Source organism: Hydra viridissima, unplaced genomic scaffold (genome assembly GCF_058129835.1).
Source record: "Hydra viridissima isolate aposymbiotic clone 2 unplaced genomic scaffold, HvirCarnegie_v1 scaffold_10, whole genome shotgun sequence".
Lineage (NCBI taxonomy): Eukaryota > Metazoa > Cnidaria > Hydrozoa > Anthoathecata > Hydridae > Hydra > Hydra viridissima.
The window spans coordinates 12,247,703-12,271,590 of NW_028324309.1; the positions used below are offsets into that span (position 1 = coordinate 12,247,703).

At 29.4% G+C, this 23,888-nt stretch overlaps 2 protein-coding genes and 1 long non-coding RNA gene across 4 annotated transcripts; 1 reads left to right on the top strand and 2 right to left on the bottom strand.

Moving 5' to 3' along the window:
- Positions 1-33: 33 nt before the first annotated feature.
- Positions 34-14,762, bottom strand: LOC149883152 (protein phosphatase 1 regulatory subunit 27-like). The gene is made up of 3 exons (XM_090101021.1): positions 13,930-14,762; positions 140-703; positions 34-39 (listed from the first exon to the last, which is right to left on the bottom strand). Exons 2-3 carry the CDS (start codon positions 662-664, stop codon positions 34-36), a joined length of 531 nt encoding a protein of 176 aa, XP_089957147.1. The 5' UTR covers positions 665-703; positions 13,930-14,762.
- LOC145181583 (uncharacterized) lies at positions 6,480-18,046 on the top strand. Of its 2 annotated transcripts, none has more exons than XM_090065391.1 (9): positions 6,480-6,757; positions 9,620-9,918; positions 10,566-10,774; positions 13,377-13,477; positions 15,089-15,199; positions 15,505-15,576; positions 15,799-15,851; positions 16,427-16,593; positions 17,650-18,046. In XM_090065391.1, the coding sequence occupies exons 1-9, from the start codon at positions 6,719-6,721 to the stop codon at positions 17,841-17,843; spliced, it is 1,245 nt and encodes a 414-aa protein (XP_089921517.1). In that variant the 5' UTR covers positions 6,480-6,718; the 3' UTR covers positions 17,844-18,046. The 2 variants fall into 2 exon arrangements, with proteins under 2 accessions (XP_089921517.1, XP_089921518.1); XM_090065392.1 differs by having other exon boundaries at positions 16,476-16,593; positions 17,650-17,833.
- On the bottom strand, positions 16,680-23,614 carry LOC149883153 (uncharacterized). The gene is made up of 3 exons (XR_016444538.1): positions 23,524-23,614; positions 23,368-23,407; positions 16,680-17,255 (listed from the first exon to the last, which is right to left on the bottom strand). It is a non-coding gene; the product is annotated as an uncharacterized LOC149883153 (long non-coding RNA).
- Between the last annotated feature and the right edge of the window lie 274 nt (positions 23,615-23,888).

A 23,888-nucleotide genomic window follows, 5' to 3' on the forward strand; every position in this document is an offset into this window, starting at 1 on the left:
AATTTGATTCTTGTTGTGAAGACTTTAAAATAATCAAAGCTTTGTTTAGAAAGTAAATCATAAAATAAATTGTATAATACATTTGAAAATATAATAACTTTAAATAAATAATTGTCGCAATACAAAAAAACATAAGCACAATCCCGATTCTAGGACAGTAAGAAGCACACTCAAAATTTCCTCCTAAAACCGAGTAGTCTAGGCAAGTGAAACCTTCGTTATCAATTTTTGTAATATCTGCGCCATTATCAACCAGAATTTTCAATCCAATTAAATTCCCATCGATAGCTGCCTCATGAAGTGCAGTTATCCCCTTTGAACATGCTATATTTATATCCACTATCTTTGATTCAATGATGTCTTTTAAACGTTTTTCATCAAAGTTTCGAACGGCTTGTCGCAAAAGAAAAGTGTTTTTGTCATCACCAGTCTCACTTTTCCGTTTCGATTTACCTAGAAACTTCCCAATATCGATGCTAAGCTGAGGAACGTAACTAATAAAACCAAATTTCCTTTGCGAGGACTGGACACGGTTTTCTTTTTGGTCTCTCAACTTTTCAGAAGAGTTGTTTAATTGTTTATCATTATAAAAACAATCTTTGAGAGATGATTCCGACCTGGAAATGCGTCGTGTAAGCCTGTAGTTTTTAACTTTATCGTCCATTTTCTAATAAAATTTTCAGTTTATGTATTCCACTTTATTCTAAAATTACAAGAAAAATCACTTACTCACTTTAACACAGTAACCTCCTGCTCTTTTTTATCAACAATAAAATATTCCCCCCTCCCTCCCCAGTTTATTCATCTATTGAACCACGCGCACAGTTGTTTAATTTAGAAACACTATTATAAATCTCAAAGCTCATATCATCTCTGAGCACCAGGCTACCGTATTTTACAATTTAAAAGAGATGTCGAAAATACATCTTAGTAAATTCTTATGTGGCAATATTTGAAGCGCTAACAAGCTATTTTGAAATGATATTTTCAATCTACTTATTTCTGTACTAAAGATTATTTGTTGCTCAGCAAATTCAGTGAAATTTTGTAAGAGATACCGCTTTTGTGCGTCAAGATTGGTTTACTTGAAGAGAGTTATATGTGACATTTTTTTTTTTAACGAATTTAAAACATCATTGTACTTACAAAAATTTTTTGATGATGTAAATGATGCAAATTTAAAAGTTTTTTAGTCTTCAGGCATCTAATGGACTGCTCTTTTCATGTATGATTTAGCACCAGATTAATTGTTAAGTTATTAACAGCTTTATTATTCAAAGTTAAATCCGACATCCGCATTTTTTTTATTTTCGTTCAGTTTTCCCTAAAAGTTGTTCCCATAAGTAGTAAAACATCAACGTAAAACGGTTTCGACAGAAGCATCATAAGATTATATGAAACTTATTTACGGATCAACGTGCTTCACAAAACAGTGACTAATACCCTGTTTATATTACGAGAAAACACGGTAAATTATTAACCGTGCTTTATTGTTTGTATGTGCGGGGTATGGCTCTTTTTAAAATTTATTTATACCGAGTTTACATCGAGTGACATGGTAACGATCATTTTTTACAGCGGTAATTACTGAGCTTACTAAGCTTTTTCGCAATGTTTTTTTCCAACATTTTTACCATAACAACCGAACACAAAATTAAAAGCTGTTACCACCGATGGGTGGAACGCTGATTTTTGCGTTTTAATTTAAAAAAAAAGAAAGTTTGGCGAGTTTGAGTAAAATATGTTTTCCTTTTACCACAATCACTCAAAAAAGAGTTTATGAGTAAAATTGTATCGGTTAACAATAACTGAACATTTTTGTCATTTTTGTATCAAGTTTTTGTTGTTCTTCACTAAATACGGTATCATTGACATCGTAGCAATTCTAAATCTTTTGCTCAATCACTACCTTCTTGCAAGACTATACTAAACCCGATAGTTTTTAGATTTATGCCGAAGAGTCATTTGATAAAATCTTTGACAGTTTTGAAATGCGCTAAATAGTGATGAATGAAAGTTTATTGTATCCTAAAAGCAGCTATTGCATAGTTTATCCGTAATTAAATATTCATTAAGGTGCGTAACTTCGTTACCAGACTTTTTAAGTTAATTAAATTTTATATTTAAAAACCTGTTTATTAAAAAAACAGGTTTTTAAATAACATCTTCTATGTTATTTAAAAACCTGTTATTTAAAAAATTTCTGTTAAAATTTTTCAGTAATTTTAAATTTTTTTTTTTTTTTGTTAAAAAATAATTTTCGCGACAGTAATTTTTAATTGTTTTTTTAATTGTTTTTGAGGATTCACAGTTGATTCTCATCAGGAACTCCTCCTAAATCACATTTTCTATATCTTCAAACAAAGCTCTTATATTACTAATTAAGAAAGACAACTACCAAAAGTATTGCATCAAACATAAATACAGAAGCTGACAAAACTCTGCTTGCAGTGCCTTATACCCTTGAAGCTGATTGAAATTGGCTTTATAAAAAAAGTGATCCAATTGATTTTTTAAAGTTATTTTGATATGGTAATATTTACAAGATACAAATTTTTGGAACATTGAACGTTTCTTAAATGGTTTTCGAGAAACTTTTATAAAAAATAATAAATAGCAGACATCTTTCAAAACAATGTAATCAGTTGAAATCAAGAGAGCCACTGGTATAATACTTTACATGGGCATATGTAAACTAGCTAATCGTATAATATGGTGAAGCAGCTTCAATAATTTCCTCAAGTGTAACAAGAAACTGCTTTCAACCGCTTTCAACCGCTTTTCTATTGATATTACGTTTCAACAACCATAGCAAGGTTAAAATAGTCAGCATTGGGAAAGATACAAGAGGTCCACCATCAAAAGGTGAGCTTCTGTATGAGTTTGGAGTGAGTAAGAATGTGGTTTTGTGCCTTACTAGGGATTTTGAAAAGAATAAGAATAAGGTTTTTTTTGATAGCCTTTTTGCAAGTTCTGAAGTTGTAATGCAGTTCCAGCATTAAGAATAATTACTGTTGCAACACTCAGAGCTGACTAGTCACGAAGCTATCCAATGCCTACTGAATCAACAATGAAAAAGGAGATACCTGGAAAAATTTGAGGAGCATTTTTTGAGAAGAAACATTCCTCCAGACAAAAAGATCACTGAAAGCAAATTTTATTGCAAAGTCAATTCAATGCTAGAAACAACGGCAGTTAAGAATATAATAATGTGATTGGAAATAATAATAGAATTAGTTTGAAGATAATGACAGGGTAAGTTTTACAATTGTTAATGGTAATTACGCAATATGGAGAGTGAACTTTATTGGAATGAGTGGTTATGCGTCGAGGCAAGATTTGTAAACATATTTATGTTTTAAAAAAGTAAGAACTTGAAACTATTGATTCTAAAAGATATTTGTTAAATGTATTTAACAAATATAAATAACTAACAAAACACCTGTACGGTGCTTTTTTAAGTCAGTTTTGAGGACCATTATTTTTACCACTTTTATGGAAGGTGATTGTAAGTTAACGCAATTCGATTAAAAATCTGAGTTTGATTATAATTTAATTTGTATACAACTGTCATATAGCTCATATTGGATTGCTGATTAACTTTTCTCGAAGGTATAAATCATAAGTTTGTTTCAGTGCAAAAGGTTGTATAAAACATGATATCGAGAGAAGTTGAAAGGGGAATTCTATACGGGTATATATCAAAGAATCTCGAAGAAAAGAGAAAGAATTTGCATATTACCTTAAACCTTTAAAAAACCCTTGAGGCTTGTTGCCTCTGACAAATTATCTATAAAGAAAATGAGTGAATCTATTTGTTCACCTTAAACTAAGACAACACGGAGTATTTTTGACCCTTACGTTTCAAGCTCAAGGATCTAGAAAATACCTTAAAGGGCATTAAAGCTATTATGCTGAAAAAAATTCTAAAAACATATAAAGAACACTTAATTATCCAAAAGAAATTTTTCAATCATATTGACCAGGATGATCCGAAAAAATTAGATACAGAGCTGCGAAAATTCTTGAATTGGAGTTGCAAAAATAGACATTTAAATGTTGCTAGAATTTTACATACATTTGTTTGTAAGACATCAAATAGATGAACGGTAGAATAAGTTTTTAATTTAGGTCAAGAGCAAAATATTTGCACACATTTTAAAATAATTTTTCAGGTAGAAGCTACTATTTCACCATAAAAAGAAAAAGGGGCACATTTACGTCACTAAAAATAATTTAGAAAATCGAAAGGACATGCCTCCATTCTCCTCTATCACAGTTCCAACGGTCCCAAAATATAACTATTTTAGTTGCATTGAATTTTAACACATCAAGCGTGAAAAATCTTAATCTAGAAGACACCAAATGAATTTCTTCAATGACGATGAAGTTGAAGTGGAGCTTGATGATCATAAGTTTTGGTGCTGTGCAACTTTAGCGGCCAAACTGATCTTGTTTCAAGCTTTTTTTCTTTATATGTGCAATCATTTGAATGTGCAATTAAAGCCTTTGATATCGAAGCTGTTCCTATATTTCGGTTCGGAGAATTTATCTTTCAATATTTTTTAAATCTTTTTCTATATTAAGGCTTCGTTTATATATTTGCAGAAAAATGCAGAAAACGAAGAAAATCAAAACGTAGACTAAAACTTATGTCCGTTTTAGAATTTAAAGGAATGGAGTTCTGTTGTTCAAACTTGCTTAAGAAAATTGATTTAAACTTTTTCTGAAAGCAAATTTATTTATTTCCACGAGGTAATTTTGAAAGAAATGCTTCTTATCAAAAGTTGTTTTTTTTAATTTTTTTGGATTGGAGTAAATAATAACATCACATTAGCTGTAAAAAGATGATTAACAATTATAATTATACATACCTTAGCCAAAGATCATTGAAAAATGAAGTAATATTTGTTGAGGAAGTGCAAAAAAAACCTTTGAAAATTGCACTTAGCTTAAATATATTGCTAAATATAGACGTTTTAAAATCCTATAAAGCCAATTTTAAAAATATGCAAATATGAAATTGCTTTTAAACGAAGTTGGTGTTTTGATTTTTTCCGCAACTATTTATGAACATTTTTTTTTTTTTACTCTCATTACAAACCATGAAGCTGATTGAGACAACAATTCTAATTGTAATATTGGCTTACACTGAACCATTGAAGAAAGAAGAACGGAAGACTCGAAGCAATGACGTTAAAAGTAAAGTAAAGGCCGATTTACACTGTAAGTTTTTATTTTTAAAACAACAAAATTAACAATGTTACGTAAAATAAAATTAAGGGAAAACCAATGCCATCGGGTAAAAAGACACGGGGAATAAAGTATTTCTTTTATTTTATTGTAGACAAGAATAAGTGCAATGAGAAAACTTTTGATAAAGGCAGACACTGGCCTGATTTTAATAGAAGAGATTCCAGCTACTCACATAGGTTCAGTGATACGTCAAACAGAATAAGATTTAGCGATGAATTCAAATACAGTCGACCAGATCGAACTAAGAAAAATTTTAAAAGGATGTATTACACATATGAATTTGATGATCCAATGATATTTTATCCTCATGGTAAGACGTATTATAATATATATATATATATATATATATATATATATATATATATATATATATATATATATATACAAGTATAAAATTAACTTCCACATATATATATGTGTGTGTATGTATGTATGTATGTATGTATGTATGTATGTATGTATGTATGTATGTATGTATGTATGTATGTATGTATGTATGTATGTATGTATGTATGTATGTATGTATGTATGTATGTATGTATGTATGTATGTATGTATGTATGTATGTATGTATGTATGTATGTATGTATGTATGTATGTATGTATGTATGTATGTATGTATGTATGTATGTATGTATGTATGTATGTATGTATGCTTAAAATTAACTTCCATGTTTATGCGTCTACACAGCTTAAAATAATGCTTGTCTATAAATGACATATGTAGGTGACTTAAGCGATGCAATTTACGATAGAATGTATATGCATTTTGAAGTAGACGACTACAGCTACCCTACTCGTCGTCACATCTAGTTGTGTTTGAGATTTTTATGAGAGAATCAACAACAGCTTCGCTATGTTTAATTGTAGTTAATCCAGGCCAATATACTATTAAAACCTTTTTTGTGTGGGTGCGGTAACTGTTGATGTTTTTTTCGTGTCAAATATAACACATGAAATATTTAAAATATTTAGAAAAGTAGTTTTTGTTCCTAGCGTCCTTATCAAAAACAGCTTAAATAAATTTTCGGAGTTCTACGCAAAAAAGAACGTGAAATGAAATTTCAGTTGTTTTTCAAAACCTTTCCTTTGACATCATTAAATTACAATTTTATTATTTATTATTATTTTTTTTGATATTCCGAAAACCAATCGCGATCAAATAAAGTTAGTAAAACACAGAGGAACAGTTTACTTAGCTTTCTGTGATAAAATTTCTGTTTAAAATTAAATATAGACCCTAGTTAGTGGGATTAACATCTTGCGAAAGACTTCGTCATTTTTTTAGCTTTGTTTTGGCAACTGCAGTATTTTTAAGTCGATTTTAAGCAGTCATCATACTTGAGTTTGTTCTTTTTTTTCATAATTCATAAAAAATATGAATAGAAGTTACTGTATTGAAAGCCAAATCGATTGAGTTGCCTTCAAATGCGCCAAAGGAATATTTCGCGAAAGAGAAGAAATGATTTCAAAAGTTAATCTCAGAAGAATATTGATCACGGTATTATTATTATTTTATTCCATTATTAGATTGCAAGCTTATAACTTTTTCGTGTCAAATTTTCAGCCAAACTTCTGAAACTAAATGTGTTTAAAACTTCGCAAAAATAGAAGAATCAAACAAAAAGCTACTTATTACTTTTAGTCGCTTTAATGTCGTTCAAAATAATGATTTTTTGTTTTTAATAAGTTAAATAACTTGTAATTAGGTTCCAGAGCAATTTTTTCTTACCCTAGACGTTTGGTTAGAAAAAATTGCTGCTAAACGCTAGATCGGATTTTTTCTGAACTATTAACGTACAGAGCTTTTAATAGGCGAACTTTAGAATCAAAAGATCCCATCTGCCGGAGTTTAAAATTTATGTTTCATCTAATTAAAAATAAAACAAAATACGAAATGCTAGTTTTAGATATTTATTGAAACTTGCGTTATTTGCAAGGCATTAAAAAATGATGTATGTTCGGTATTATCAGCATTTTTCGAAAGTGACTTCCTGTTCTTATTTAAAACAACAGAAGCTTTAATTTTTTTTATTTCTAAAGAACAATAAGGAAGGTGTTTTATGATTAAACAGACATTTCTAGTAATTTTTTCCAAAAAGTAAGTAAATTTAAGAGATTATATTAGTTCACTTCAAGCAGCTATCTAGATTGCCTCAGCTTTAACGCTAAACAATACAGTACCACTCAAATAAGGTTACACTTGCTGTATCCAATTTAATCACATAAAAAGTAGCTTTATGTAAAAGAAAAAAGAAGAAGCCATCCGAGCTTCATAAGAATTAGATGAAATAAAATGAAGTTAGAACCTGTTACTTTACCTCGTTTCTATACTAAATTCTCATGCAGAATTGTTATACAAAATTCTCATGCTGAAACCTGTGTCAGGCTTCTTTTCAAAGTCTAGGATCAGAACAAAAAAAAGATTTGTTCTCAGAAAAATCCAAGTTTTTCGCGGTCAAAGCTTTCTTTTCTACTTGTTGACTGCAATACCAAGATTTATCTACTGAAAATGAATGAGTAATGAGCTCAAGCAGCATCTCCATGCAATTTAAAGCATTTATCTGGGTAGGATTCACGGCTGTTGACATCCAAAAAATTTGATCATTTTACATCTCTATAATTTTGCAAATACATTTTAAGTTATTTCTAAATACATTCATTTTCTTCGAAAAAAGTTGGTTGTGAGAAAGCTCGTGCGTGAACTTCTTCAGAAAAAAAACCTTAACTGAAAGAAAATACCAGCCACTAATTCAGCAAACAATAAGAAGCTGCAATAAACAAGCCAAACCAAATCACCTGCCTCAATATTGAGCGAGGCCACAGGCATAATACAATTTTCATAAAATCTATGAAGGAAATCAGACTCCAAGAATATCTCAAAGATTTCTTCCATGAAACTACGGATATTTATCATATAATAGTAACGAATACTTACGAATACTTACGAATACTTACGAATACTTTTTAACTTATTTTTTCAATGTTTGTCAAATTTCTTTTTCAGTCTATTCTTTATTATCGATTTCGGCAAGTCAATTTCAATAATTTTTCCCATTTAAGGATAAACTGTTGATAATGTACAATCTTAGCAGATCAACGAGACGAAAATCAATTTTCTTGATGGAGTGCTTTAATTGGTTGCTCGCAGTGGGATCTTTTCTTCTTTATGTCTTGACAATGTTGCAATTATATTTTTGAACAGCTTTCCTGGTCAAATAAGCATGATTATGGTATAGCACTATTTTTAGACTCTTGAGATTATCTCACCGAACTCTTTTAAATAATCTAAATTAAGTTAGTTGTTAAATATTTTTTTGTCTTTAAAACGTGGACAAAATTTTAGTGATTTTCCGTTATTTTTTGGGTAAAAAAACCATAAAATCTCCCGTGTGCGGACAAAAAGAAGCGATTGCTTTTTCAAATCAATCTAAAAAGATTTTTCAAAGGAATTTTGCCGGTTGTCATGCAAACCATGTTGAAAGAGAAATACAAATATTCTGAAGTCATACGTACCGAAACTAGAGTTCAAGAAAGTCGATTAACGGCGAACAGATTTTTCCAGGTACCAGAAAAATGCCGAGTAGAAAGTTTGATTACTAAATTAAAGATTGTTTTTCTTTTTTTCTCTTTCAATTACCAGTATAAAGAACTTCTTTTTTTAAAAAATACAGTTGATTAAAAATTGACAATTAGGATTTTAAATTGACCATAATTCACTCTTGCAAAAGTGGCTTTCTTTTTTGTTCAAAAATGCATAACACATATAGTTTGCGTCTAACCTCTTTGAAATAGTTTTATACTATGTGAATTGCTAAAGATATAAGTATCTATAGTTAATCATAGTTACATTATAATCAAATATAGTCAGTTATAGTTAAACAATGCAATAAATCTATATAAACAAGTTACAGTCTGAATAATGAATTTTTGTTTATCTGCATAAATTGAGTTCAATTAATCTTAATGAGTTATGCAAACTCTAAAAGTTTTGTTAGCAGCTTCTAACTTGCTTACCAGGCCCCCTCTTAGATTCAGTCTCCATATTGTTACATAATAGACCATATTCAATAAGTTTGTTAAAAGTATCAGTTTAGCTTCGTTGTTCAAAAATTAATACACAATATCAGTCTAAAGCTAGAGGTTTGTCTGGTAAGTAACCTGTAAAGTTAATCTGGTTCCATTTTTATCACCACCAGTTGTAGTAATTGAACCAGATGACCTTTATGTACTATCTTTTTTATACGTTAAACAATTTTTAAAGGAACTTTTTGCCAATATTTGTATCTTATCAATATCCATGCGCAGTTATCTTGAATATAAATTTTCAGTTTTTTAAAATTTTTACTCTTCATAATTTCAGGCTACAATTTTGTCAACTTCTTCGGGCGTTATCTTCTGTGATTTGATACCCGTACGCTACAGAAGCGATGATCGTAACATAAGTGCATATAAAAAATATAACTACACTAATATACCTTTTTTAACTGTTTTTAACTACACTCAAATCCTTGAAGCACAGAAAAGCAAAGAGTTTATTGAAAATATGGGGATAGCTTGTTACCACGAAGACCAAACAACAGCAGGAAACTACGATGTTTTCAATTTGGTAACATTGCGAAATCCGAAAATCAGACACTTTAAAGTACTTAACGCCTTTGAGTAAATAACTTTTTACTTTTGTATTGTTATATAGTGAAAAATTTAGTACTTGCTTGATTGTTTCTTAAGTGCTAATCTAGAACTAATTTCTTCTCTTATATGCCACTTTTTTCTATAAAATTATCATTTCAATATAAAACATCTTAACACGATAAATTGCATAGAAGAGTACAAGGTTGCTTCGACATGATTATCTGTTTGCTTAAAGTAGACCACGTATCACCATTATGGTTTCCATTACTTAATCAGCAGATATTTTAATGCTCAATTGATTCAAAAATTACGGTTAGATTTATTGGGGGAACTAAATATGATTTTAAATTTAATAACTTGCAATATGTTATTGATTTATGATGTAATTCATGTGATATTAATCGTATAAAAACGGTCGACACCACAAGATCTTCCTTTTACTTATCTACATCTATGTTTTACGTTTCTTTTGCAACATTATGGTTGTGTTTTAAGTTTTCCCTGAGGTTTGAGCGAAATTAGTGAGTATTTCATCTCCCCTCCACCTATTATTCCACCTACGAATCTTACCTTTTTGAAATTCGTTTAATTGTCTTTTTATGTTAATTTAAAGTTAATTTAAATTAAATCAGTATTTATTTAATTTTATTATTTCTTTAAAAATCAAATTTTAGCTCCACTATACGTAACGTATCCGTAGAATTCTTTACTACGTGGGATAAAATTGAAAATGCTACATTCTCAGACCTTGTAAATGCAATTAATCTCAACGGTTTGTTGCGTGTACTTTTAAAAGTAAATAATGATCCAGATAGTGTTGGCAATCCTTCAGCTAATGCTACTTATGCAACAGATTGCGAGAACAAAGAATATTACACAACTCGTAAGTTGTTTCTTTCTTCCCTTTCATTCCTAATCTTCTTTTTGATAGTAAGACATGATTTTGATCAGTTTTTATTTTTAAACTTATGTTACACATCTGAAAAATGTATTTTATACCGAATACTGATTAAATTTGTGAAAACGTTAAAAATTTGTAAGGTCTCTTAATTGTTTGACAAAAAGATCACTGTTTTTATATACAGTATATACATATATATATGTGTATATATATATATATATATTTATATACAGTTTTATAGCAGTGCTTTTGAAAATTCAAGTTTAAAAAAAATCCTTTTGACCGTGTTTAAATAATTTTCTTTTAAAAAAGATACCAAAGTTTATAATGAGGCAATTATCTTAGTTAAGGCATTTAAACCTTAATGATAAAAGAAGCCACAAAGTGTCTTCACATCTAACAGGATTATCCTAGTAAGTTATTATCTAACTAAATAAGATATAGCATGCATATATTATAAGTGTGCGTGTGTGTGTACGTGTGTGTATGAGGGCGGCGTTTTCTGTGAGTGCGAAGATGTTTTGCTCTATAGTGTGATGGCGTCAATAATGAAAGGGTAGTGTTTTTAGTAGCGCGGGAAGAGAGTGTGATGACGATGAAACTCTTTAATAAAAATAATAATGCATATATTAATGATAATAATAATGTCTAAATCGAAGTATATACAAATAATAATACTTACCACTGGTTTTTGTTTTCTTACTAAATTATTAAATATTTTCTTATATTACAAAAACATGTGAATACTGATAATAATATGCAATCAAAGTCATTCAAAGTTCTTAAAATCTTTGGATTTGAGGCCAAAGTGCCTTTCTATACTAGAACTATTCTCATTTTGAAATCTTCTTTTTCCCTTTTTGTCAAAATCTCTTTTTAAAATCTTGCTCAAAAAGTTCTCTTTAATTTTCTCATAAATTCTTCTCCCAAAAAAATATCTGCTATTTTCTCCTAAATTCTTCTCCCAAAATAATGTCTGCTATTTTCTCATAAAATCTTCCAATGAAAATTCTCTCCAAATATCTTCTCTTAAAATTCTCCAGAAATATCTGTAAGATTTTCTCAAACGTTGTTTTTATATATGTCCGCAGATGTTTCTTAAATCAAGTGTTGTCCTAACATAAACAACCAACTTTATTTTCAAGTTCGTTAGTGCTTTTATTTCGATCTCTTAGTCATTAATCTGAAACATGTTTTACCAGTTATCTTTTGATTAGCGTTTGTCTTTGGTCTCGACTTGTTTGTAAAAACCATAAAATAATTACAGAATTGTCGCTTGCCTTACTAACTGAACTACTACCATTTATCACTGTACTTACAATTGAACTTTGAGTCGTTCTCTTTCTCTACTTACGCTAGGTTTAAAAATTATTTTCTCATTATAACAATACAGTTAAATCTTCGAATTTCAATCAATCGATTCAATCGATTTTATCTTTTGTTGTTACAAAAATAGTTTTAAGCTTTAATGTTATGACAGATTTGTTTTTCATCCAATTGCATGTGTCCACCTGGTGTTTCGATTGTCTCGCACTTTTCTTCGGGTACGTTACATGTTTAAAACTTAAAGATGACTTTTTAAAATTTCTTTTGTTTTCCCTTCTTTCCTTTCCACACAATATATATATATATATATATATATATATATATACCATTTAATTAGACAACACTCTCAAAATGCCATTTAGTTCGACAGCACTTTTGCGGGGATCTTTTGATTCCCTTACCAAATTTCTGTCTTGATGTTCTTTAGTTATCTTTGGCCTGCCTGAGCAATGCTTGTTTTCAAGTGTCTTACGTTCGATATATCTCTTAACAAGTATGCTAACTGTTGATTTAACCACATCATAAAGCTCAGAAATCTGCTTATAAGGAATATATATATATATATATATATATATATATATATATATATATATATATATATATATATATATATATATATATATATATATATATATATATGTATAAGCTAATACTTTCTGCTGTACTTGTAGTAGTCTGTTGTGTTCCATGTAATTGGATTACCTTAAATAGAGCACTTTTTACAAATTTAAAACAATTGCCCACTAATAATAGTGTGGGTTTGTGTACTGTAACATGAATTCGAACTGAGATGGACAGTGTTAGAATTGTAACATAAATTTTAATGCAAACATATATCATATAACATATATCTTGGTGCAAATTCAGCTTTGTGATTTCTTTTTGTATTGGAGAGAAAACAAGTTTCCAAATTATTCAGCAATTGCTCTCCAAAATTGATTGCTAAATCCTCTTGTGCATAGTAAATAAAATTTTTTGTTGTAGAAAAAAGGATTCTTGCTTAATAAATTTCAACTGAAGTCACTTTTGTTGCCTTAATGTAGATTTTTATTAATTGTGTTTTCATTATTTCAGTATTTTAAAATATGTTTGTTTGCTTTTTGTTTTTTTTTTGTGATTTTCTATTTCCTACTTCTGAATTTTTAAATTTTGAATACTTTTTGAAAACAAAAAAAATATAAATGAATTGAATAAATTGTATTTGCTTTTCGGACTCAATTCATTTCAAAAAAATTTTAAATATCTCTAATTTTTGCAGCTCGGTTATGGTGCAATTCTTCTGCATTGTATAAAGACAAGATCATTGAGGGCGGTGCTTTTTTTCTCAATAATCAGTGTGTGATAGACTCCGAAATGCAAGTAAGTTAGAGTTTTCAAATATTTTTTCTTGTTTTTCAAGTTTAAATACTTTTAATACTAATAATTATTGGTTATCTACTTTTTTGTTTATTCCTAGATTAACTTAATAGTTAAGGCGTAATACAGCCATCTGGTTTTAATGTAACAATGATTGCAATTCGATCAAAATGCGCTGTCTTAAATTTGAGAGTTTTTTAAGCTATTCTCGAGTCACTGGTTTCAAAAATGGCAATCGTATTTATCTATCACATCAAGTATTTGTTTTACACGATACGCTATTTGTTGATGTGAAGTATAAATACATTGTCAAAATAGCTTATTAAATCATATATTGTCAAGATAGCTTATTAAATCATACTGCTCAAAGCTATGATAATTAATGTCAAACTAGCCTGAAGTAAAGAAGTATAAAAAATTACAACAAAAAGATAAAAATAGTAAAATTAACTTACAAATTAAACAACTTATTCATAAAACAAAATTTTATTTGCAGACGTCTTTTTTTTTCTTTTATCAGATTAGGAAGTGCAAAACTAATATACTTGAAAAATCACCCTCCACAATAAGAGATTTGACAAATTGCTTCATAAGTTCATAGTTTGATACGAAGAATAGGAAAAATGATTTTTTCCTCCTCTAACAGTTGTTAGTTTATGACCAGTTTATTCTTGTTCTGATTTAACAAGTTTTTCCACTCTTTATGCAAGTCTCAAAACTTATTTTGATCACCAATTTTAATCTTAACGTAAACTGCGTATGTCTTCATTGCAAGATATTTACTGTTTTCTTATCGTAAAACTTCCGAAATATACATAAATATGACGAATATAATCTGGACAATTTAATCATTGTCTACAAGCTGATGCTGATGCTGAAGATTTATTGCGATATATAGCTCATTTAATCTAAAAAATCAGATGTGGAAAAGTAGAAACTACTATGCAGTTTAAACAACTTTCTAGGAGTTTTTAAGGAATTTAACTTGTAAATGACGTGACTTATTGCTAAATATTCTAAATGTTAATTTTATTAAATAAGTCTCTTTAAAATGTTTTTGGAAAATATTTTAGCTTTTTCAATAGCTTCGTTTTTTAAAAATTAATATTTAGACTTTTAAAAAAGCTCAACTTTTTGAAAGGCTGAGCTTCAAAAAAAGCTTCAATTTTTCCAAAAATCTCAAGTCGGAAGTTGAAAAGAGCTTTTTTCTAACTTTGTAAAAAACAAAACCAAAAAAAAGTTTGAAAACCGCATGACTCCACATGCATATGATTACTAACAAATATATGATTACATACATATTTTTAAATTGCAGTTAACTCTTTTTACAACTCCAATACTTGCATTTTCATGTTAGAAGTTAACAACTATATCTCAAGAAAATCATGTACTGATTTTATTTAAATTTTGCAAAATTATGTCCAGAGTGGACCCAACTATAGAATAATTTTGACATGATAGGCAAACACTGATGGGATCACTGATATCAGCTACCCTAAATTACCTTAAATAAGTAAGTCCTCAAACTTAAAACAACAAGACAAGAACAAACAAAAAGTTAAAGATTGTTGACCCATATCATATATCTATTTCTAGTTTATTCTTTAATTTCAGGGAAGACACAACATATTGCTGTGGAAAGCCTCCCCTGGAGATGGTGTCTACAGAAAGCAATGTGTCGTTGCAAATCAAGAGGACGTGAGCTATGATAAGTGGAAGTCAACTGTATGTGCATAAATATTTAATACTTAGACAAGAATTTAATTTAAAAAGACTTTAAAATTTTACAATTAATAGTTTTGTAAAAACATTACAAAAGTATACTCTTTGTGATGGTAAACAAAGCATTCTTTCAGAATAAATATTACTCTATTTTATATCAAATTTTTTACAGATAATCATTTATATCCTATAATGTATTTTACTTCAAAATAAACTTCTTTATCTCATTATATAAAGTTTAGGGTTTAGAAGAGGCTAATAAGAATACTCAATGCTGAAAAAAGTTTGAAAAAACTTCGTTGTTTTAGAATTTAAGAAACAAATACGCGCTAAACTTCACTTGCACCCCAGACGGATCTTGCTTACAGAATTATAAAAAGGTAGCCATATATATATATATATATATATATATATATATATATATATATATATATATATATATATATATATATATATATATATATATATATATATATATATATATATATATGATTCATATGTGAACTTAGGTATAGCATAAACAAAAATTTCATCTTAGATATTTTTAAAAGGTTTTGATTAAGAGATTCTGTTTATACTCTCTTAAAACTGAATTAATTTAGATTGGATTTAAATCAAATGGAAAAGGAATTATTAAAAAATTGGTTGTTGGAAAGTAAGTCTAGATTTGTAAAACAAAAGAAAGCAAAAGAATAAAAAGGATTACCAGCTCTTTTTGTTTGTTAAATGATTACTATTGTTTGTAACTTTATAGTAATTACCCAGATGAAATATCCTTTTATTTATTTTTTTATTTTACAGAGAATTTTGAGTTTTTAAAAAAATTAATTTTAAGTATTTTTTTTAGTTTCTTTTTATAAAATCTTTAACTTTGTCCCTGATAATACTTTTAACAGTAAATTATATATTCACCCTAAGAATACTTCCTGTGTAGCTAAATATTTAAACTCATTAATAGTTTGTTTTTCTTGACATTTTCATCCTACCTATGCATCTCATTTAAGCATTTTTTTCTTTTTCTTTCCTAATTTTGTCTTATAATAAATATAGTTTTTCTTTAATTAAGTTAAAATTTAATACAAAGCTATATCAACAAAAAATAAAAAAAAGACGAGAAATTTGTGTTTTCCTTTTGTTGTTAATGATAAAAAACATGGCTGGTACTTTTTCATTTACTAAAATACAAAATATATAATAAAGCATAATTGTTGTAAATGTTTCTGTGTTTAGTTCCATAAGTGACGACAGCATTGATTTAAACTTCACTGTTACATTCCAGAGGTGGACGTATCAGTTTGTGGAAGTATTCTGTAACTCTTTCACATTCTGTGACTTTCCGATTGATGATACTACTTTAGAATTAAAAGTACACGTGGCTGAGGTGAAACCACCTCGAGGTATTTTATTTTTAATGAAAATCGCTAAAATTTTTTATGATGTAAATCTTTAAAACAAAAATTTATTAAAAAATTCTTCATTGTCATTCAAAAAAACTATTTTCGGCCTTTTTTTTTTTTTAAATATTATTTCTTCTAAATGTTGGCCGTTGTTGCCAAACGTTGGCCGAAACTGCGGCTCACATGGTCAATTTTAAATTTCCAACTTTCGTTAACGCGTTCCAGCATTTCCAGTGGTATTTTGGGGGTTGACACAATTAATCTTGGTTTCTAATTCCTAAATCGTAGCCGGTTTATCCATGTAACATGAATCCATGTTTACATTTCCACAAAGGAAAAAGTTTAGAGATATGTTATCATAAGATCTGGCCGTCTAGATCAAGACGGCCAATTCAGTCTTAGAGCGTGAAACTAACTGTTTACCAAAGTGTTCTCACAAAAAAGCCATGGTAACATGGGCAGTGTGAAACGGGAAATAACGCCATCTTGTTAAAACCAACTGTCATCAAGATTACAAGCTTCAATTTCAAGCAACCAATAGCCAGTTATCATTGTACGATATTGGGCGCCATTGACAGATACATTTCGGGTGGCTTCATTTTTTGAAGATACACGGAACGATAATTCAATCAGCTCATAAACCACACCAAAACTAAGTCTGTCTATGATGAAAAGTAAAGGTATACTAAAAAAAAAAAAAAAAAAAAAAAAAAAAAAAAATTAAAAAAAAAAAACACATTTTAGTTAAAGCTTTAGTTAAAGTTGTTAATCACGATTTTTATAAAGTTATTGATCAAAATCTCATTAAAATCGTTTTACTGGGAATCTTTTCATGTAAAACATTGGCAACGAAAGTCTACTGTCGCTCCTCTTGGGCACAGAAAATAAAATTACTTTATCCTTTAAATTTCTTCAAACCTTAGTTTAGTTAAAATGGAAAATCTTTTCTGTAGATCTTGAATACACTAGGTTACAAAAATGTAGTGTTTTACATTCATTCTGCAGTTAATGAAAAAAACTTTTCATTTATTTATTTTTTAAAAATGTCTTTTCTAGTTAAGGAGGTTCCCGCGGATTTTGTTATTTGGATGTTGTTTATGACCGCCCCAGCATTCATGATAGTTACCTCTTTGCTATTTTGTATCCTTACTCGCTCTAATAAAGGATTTGTACCAACTGTGTGGGAATATTGGAAGAAGAAAAAAGCAATGGATGCAATGAAATCTAAAGATGCGTTAAGCGCAATTTAAAGTTTTATTAATAAAGTACGCGAATGTGCGCGTGCTGTAAGAGTAACTGAATTGATTACTCTCGAATCATTAAAAACTTATAGAGTTTTAAGTTAAGCTTAGTAAATTGTAAGTATAATCAGAATTTTTACGCGAGTATAAACACGTGTTTGCAAGACATTTTGTTTAAATTTTTAAAATTATAATAATAAAATTCAGTAAATTAATTGTTGATTCTTTTCAATTTTTGTTTCTCAACTATCAGTTCCCTCTTCTTCCCTACAATATCTGCTTTAGATGATTCTCAATTCAGTAGCAATCTGGTATTCAAGATCAAATAAAACTTTCAATAATTCTGTTTTTTGTCTTGTATAAAGTAGGCCGGCTTTTTTTTTTTTACAAAAAAAAAAAGTCATTTCTTTTTTTGCTTTTATATACGTATATAAAAAAAAACTCCAGCAGGACTAAAAGATTAACAACTCTAATGCTACATAAAGAAATTTTCCCTGTATTTTCTCATCTGCGTGATTCTGAATTGTCTGTATCAGAAACTTCTAGTGTCAGCTATGACAGTGAGAATTTCTTCAAATACGCGAACAACTCCCTAACTTAAAAGAAGTAAACAATTTAAAGACCTTACTTTTCTTTTTTTTTTTGCTTTTTCACTAATGATAATGAAATGTTTGTTTGAAAAAATCGAAACCTTATGCATTCCTTATACAGTATGTGCCAAAACTGTCACCTTGTTTGAACAAAGAAATATATATATTTTTTTTTAATAGAAAAGCTGTGAAGAAAAATGAAACTTTAGTTTTATTAATTAAGTTTAAGACTTAGCTAACTGAAAGTATTGCTTTTTGTTAAATTTAGAGGATATTGAATTTTTTTTTTTAACTTTTATGTGAAGAGATAATGGTGACAATTTTGTCACAAATGAAAGCAAATAACATATTGTAGTAAATTAATATTGAGTGAATCCTCCCTTAGATTTAATTACAGCCTGAATTCTTTCAGGAACACTAGCAACCAATTTGCGGCATTCCTCGGGTGTAATTGAGTACCAAACCTCTTGTACACGAGCCCAAAGTTAATCATTATTCTTAGGTGGAGTAGGAAAGTTGTAGACCCGTTGTTTAACTATTGCCAATAAATTTTTGAGTGGGTTAAGATCAGGGCTTTGTGCTGGCCAGTCAACAACTTTCAATTTCTTCTCGTGAAGGAATTTAATGGTCTTATCAGCCTTATGCTTGGAGTCGTTGTCTTGCATGAGCATCGTGTTACGCACAGTTCTGCCCCATTTTCGAAGGGAATTGAAATATCCGACCTTAAGGATGTTGATATAGTCATCAGCGTTCATTATTCCATTAATTTTCACTAATTCGTCGATTCCATGAGCACAGAAACATCCCCAAAACAAGAGTTTTCCTCCGCCATATTTAACGGTTGGTGTAAAATATCGAGCACTTAATGGTGAATTAGGCTTCCTCCAAATATATCTTATACCATCTGATCCAAACATATTAGTTTTACTTTCATCTGTCCAAATCCAGTCATAAAAGTCATCAAAAGTCATGTGTGCATGAAGTTTAGCATAATTTAAACGAGCTTGGCGGTGACGAGAAACTAACAATGGCTTCTTGATCTTTCTTCTGGTTCGAAAACCAATTCTTTTGAGCTCTCTATTGACTGTCTGCACTGAAGCATGAGTCCCATAGCAATTAAACGAGCTCTCCAGAAGCAATTAAACGAGCGATTGTTCTTTGGTCTCTTGGTGTAAAAATTTTCTTTCGACCACTTTTAGGCTTATTTACTTCTAAATTATTGCGCAATTTGATTTTATATATGAGATTATGAGACTTTCCGAACTCAGCAGCGATTTCACGATAAGATTGTCCGAATTTAAGCCTTTCCACAATATTTTTTTCTAGTTCAAGATTTATTTTCCTCATGATGATAATAACAATACTTTTTTTATGTTTCGTAAACAAAATCAAACTTTAAATGATATTTAATCGTTAAGGTGGTAACCCTAGAAATACTTTATTTTTTGAGTTTAAGCTATTTATTGATATTTTTTAGTAAAACTTGATTCTATTTCAAAAAATTTAAAAAAAAAAATCATTCAAAAGTTTTTTTGCCTTGATTATCCAAAAATAAATTAGTTAAACTTCAAACAATGGGGTGTATTTGAAAACATAACATCTCACTATATAATAACTCTACAGCTTTGAAATTTTGCAGAAATGTTTATTATATATAATATTTTCATTTGTCATAGGATTTTTTGATTTGCCTCGATAACTCCAAAGTTATACAAAATATTTCAGAGTTTATTTGTTTTGTCACTCAAATTAGTACGAAATTTCATATAAATCTGAAATTTGCCCTTTATATTACAAAATCCTATGAGAAATTATTTATCAATGTCTTATAAAAATGTCCTGAAATTTCAGTTCATAAATCCATACCATTTTTAAAAAACCATGTTTTGAAATGTGGAATGTCTCAAAAATTATTAAATCTGGGAAATGAGACTTTTAATAAAGTATTTCAAAAATAATGCTTAAAAACCACCAGGTATATATGAAGTTTGTTTTTCATTTGAAACCTCAACGTCCACTGTACCTTTTTTAATTTTTCTTAGTTTTTTACGCTGTTTTAACACCATATTAGAAGATTTGTGCTTCATGTGTTTAACACGTTTATTATCAGTCTCCATTAGTTTCTTGGAAGTTATTTGTCCTTTAATTCCAAAACTTTCCAAAACAGATTTTACTCCTGCCCCACCATCATTGAAATGAAGAACTGCAGAATTAATTGCCAATTCAAACGTTCTTCTGGATAAGAATACATTTTTAGGACAGCGAGTCCATATAATTGCGTTAAATGCTTCATTTGCATTTTGCGTTTGTCCATGGAGGCATTTGGTTAGCAATTTATCATCAGATAAGTCTTGAAAAATTAGTTTCAGCTTTAAATAGATCCATATTGGTAAATTAATTTTATCTTTATGAAACTTAGTACCATTTAGTTGATCAAGTTGCCACTTACACCAAGAATTTTTATCTCTGGGACACATAGCATGGCGACATGCAGGATCTTTAAGTGCGGTGCAATGGTAGAGAATGGCTCCAATAGCTTTCTTCATCGCGTATACATTATCAGAGTTTCTCTGAATAGCAAGACCATAGTAGTTTTGCATGGAATTAATAATAGTATCAGTAAGTTTCCCTTTACCATGTATTGGAGTTTTTGTCCCTTTAAAGTTTTTCACTAAATTTCGAATTCTAGTACCAAGTCGCTTTTGTACATGGCCAATACACTCTAATTTCTCAATGTTAATTCCATTCTCTTTGTAAGGATTAGATTCAACAACTTCTTTAAAAGAAGAAGTATCTCCATCTCCTAAATATTGGGAATAAATTATATTGTTTTTCTGAATGGAACGTGCAAACATTTGAATAGCACCGGCAGCTTCCATGGCACCAGAGGATTTAGTATGGTTTATATGACAATCATGATTTACTTTCCATCTATCATGTTCAGGTGTACCTTCCTTGGATCTCCACATTGTACAACCTTTACAGTGTTTTGAGAAAGCCTGATAATCTAAAACTTTATCACCAACAACAGCTGTAACTACACCATTCAATGATGCATGACCTCTCTTCTGCCAAGAACCATCTATTGTAACGCGTTTGCAGACTGGCTGACTACTCGCTTGAGAAAATTCTCTGGCAGCTTTTTTCATTGATACTTCAGCTAATTTAGCATATGCAGTTGAAATACAGTTGTCATTCAAGTTGTCAAAAGCTGATTCACCAATACCATACATATTAAAACAGTTAGTAAACATTTTCAATGCTGTCTTCCCTCGACCAATCTCACGGAAACTAATGACTGCTCGAACATTTGACTCATACAATTTGCGACCACGTTTAGTTTTTCGATTAGAATCGTGGCACTCTTTACTAGTGAAACAAGAGTTAATCCAACCACAGCTCATACATTTCAATTCTAATAAATGAGCAAATCCCATTCTTCTTTTCAGGTTATCAATAAATTCTATTGGTTGTTTGTTATCACATTTAGGACAGTACAGAATTGGTAAAATTAACTTTTTCATTTGCTCAATATCCATAAACATAAAATATTTACTATCATCATTATTACTAGATTTAGTAACAAAAACTGCAGTTTTAAGTTTCCTGGAGCTTGCACATTCAGTTTCTAAATCTGCTTTAGTTTTGCTGTTGTTAAAGTTTTTTTCTTTGGTGTTAACCATGTGGCGATTCTTTGGTGGTATTTTTTTTTTTTTCTTTGCAAATTTTGTTTTGTTGAAATCATTTTTAATAACTAAAATCTAAAAAATTAAAAAATTTAGATAAATAGACTTCAAAACAAAAAAGAAATTAGCATTCGATAAGCAATTCATGTCACCAGACACACTTTATGCCTATCCTTTTAACTTCAAAAAGTGTTTTAGGTTTAAAAGTATAGCTAATAGTCACTATATAGCTTTAAAGTATAGCCATAAAAATGTTTAAAAAATAGTTTTCTGCTGCATTTTTAAGGGCATTTACATGTTGCTAGGGCGTTGCTAGGGAAAGTAACAACAACCAATTCACAATTATATCAATTTGTTGACAATCATATTAATAAAACTTATTCATGTTATACATTTTTGAAAAGGTAATAAATTTCTTAATTAAATATAATAGAAATAATTTTTTTGAAAATTTTATCAAAAATCAACATTTATTTCTAGGGTTACCACCTTAAAAATCTGTGATAACTCAATCATTTTAGTCATTAAGGCTATTAATTTATGTCGTATGCCTAATTAACTGTGGGCAAACATGTTAATTGCTTTCATTCGCGACAAAATTGTCACCATTAGCTTTTCATATAAAAATTTTGAAAAAATTCAAGATCCTCTAAATTTAACAAAAAGCAATACTTTCAGTTAGCTAAGTCTTAAACTTAATTAATAAAACTAAAGTTTCATTTTTCTTCACAGCTTTTCTATTAAAAAAAATATATATATTTCTTTGTTCAAACATGGTGACAATTTTGCCACATACTGTACATAGCGTCTTTTCATAGGCAGTTCAAAAAAATAAAAAAAAAACACATAAAAGTGGCCTTTTTTCATAATGAAAATAAAATTCCTTTCCTTCCTTGGCTCATTACAGTATTCTCAGAGAAAATCTCAAGTGTGAAAAGCGGTTATTAAAAATAAATCAGGTATATAGAGTACACCTGGCCAGTGATGGGGAATTTTGAAATGCTAGGCTTTCTAATTGAAATGCAAGATGGCTATACTAAAAATTCTAGCTGCTAATGGCACAATAGAACAGAGTAAGTTCCATATAAAAACCATAATAGTGAATGGGACTCCATTGTGGAGCTTAAACACATATTGATGCCTGCAATGCATATAGAATTAGGTCTTATGAAGCTGTTCGGTAAAGCTCTTTGTCATGAATCGATAATGGGCAAGAAACTAAAGCTAAATTAACAATAAACTTATTTAATAACTCACCAAATTGCATGTAATTCGGATGCCTCTACGTGAATAGTGTCTAAATAAACATATGTGGAATTTGGACATAGGAGTGTTCAAATAACTTGCAAGCATTTACAGTTATGTTCATTACTTTCAATACCGTGGATATCATTAGGACACTATCTTATTTACCCATTTCGTTTCAATGTTTCGGACGTAGACATACTTCATTGGGTGCATAAGGATAGGTCTTGATTTACAGGACTAAGACCGCGTAATTATGTTTTAGTTCTAGTTAGAATGTTTGTTATTTGAACACAAAAAAGAATTCCTCACCTTATGGAACTCGATTCAATGAGAGAAAATATAATTTTGGCTCAATCTTTTTATCGGGTAACTGTTAAATTTGTAATACTGACTACTGGAGTTAAGATTTCGTTGAACGAAACAGTGCTTTGTTTATTGTTAATCATTAAAATCGTAGTCTTAAACCCTCTAAAGACCGAACTTTAGTTTTACAAGATTTTTACTTTTTATTTACCAGAAGTGAAGCAGAG

Bases quoted from the DNA above. Each gene is read 5' to 3' on its own strand.
- LOC149883152 (XM_090101021.1), bottom strand. From the start codon at position 664: ATGGACGATAAAGTTAAAAACTACAGGCTTACACGACGCATTTCCAGG.
- LOC145181583 (XM_090065391.1), top strand. From the start codon at position 6,719: ATGATTTCAAAAGTTAATCTCAGAAGAATATTGATCACG. The intron at 9,919-10,565 runs GTAAATAACTTT...ATCAAATTTTAG, and splicing joins AAAGTACTTAACGCCTTTGA to CTCCACTATACGTAACGTAT. The intron at 16,594-17,649 runs GTATTTTATTTT...TGTCTTTTCTAG, and splicing joins TGAGGTGAAACCACCTCGAG to TTAAGGAGGTTCCCGCGGAT.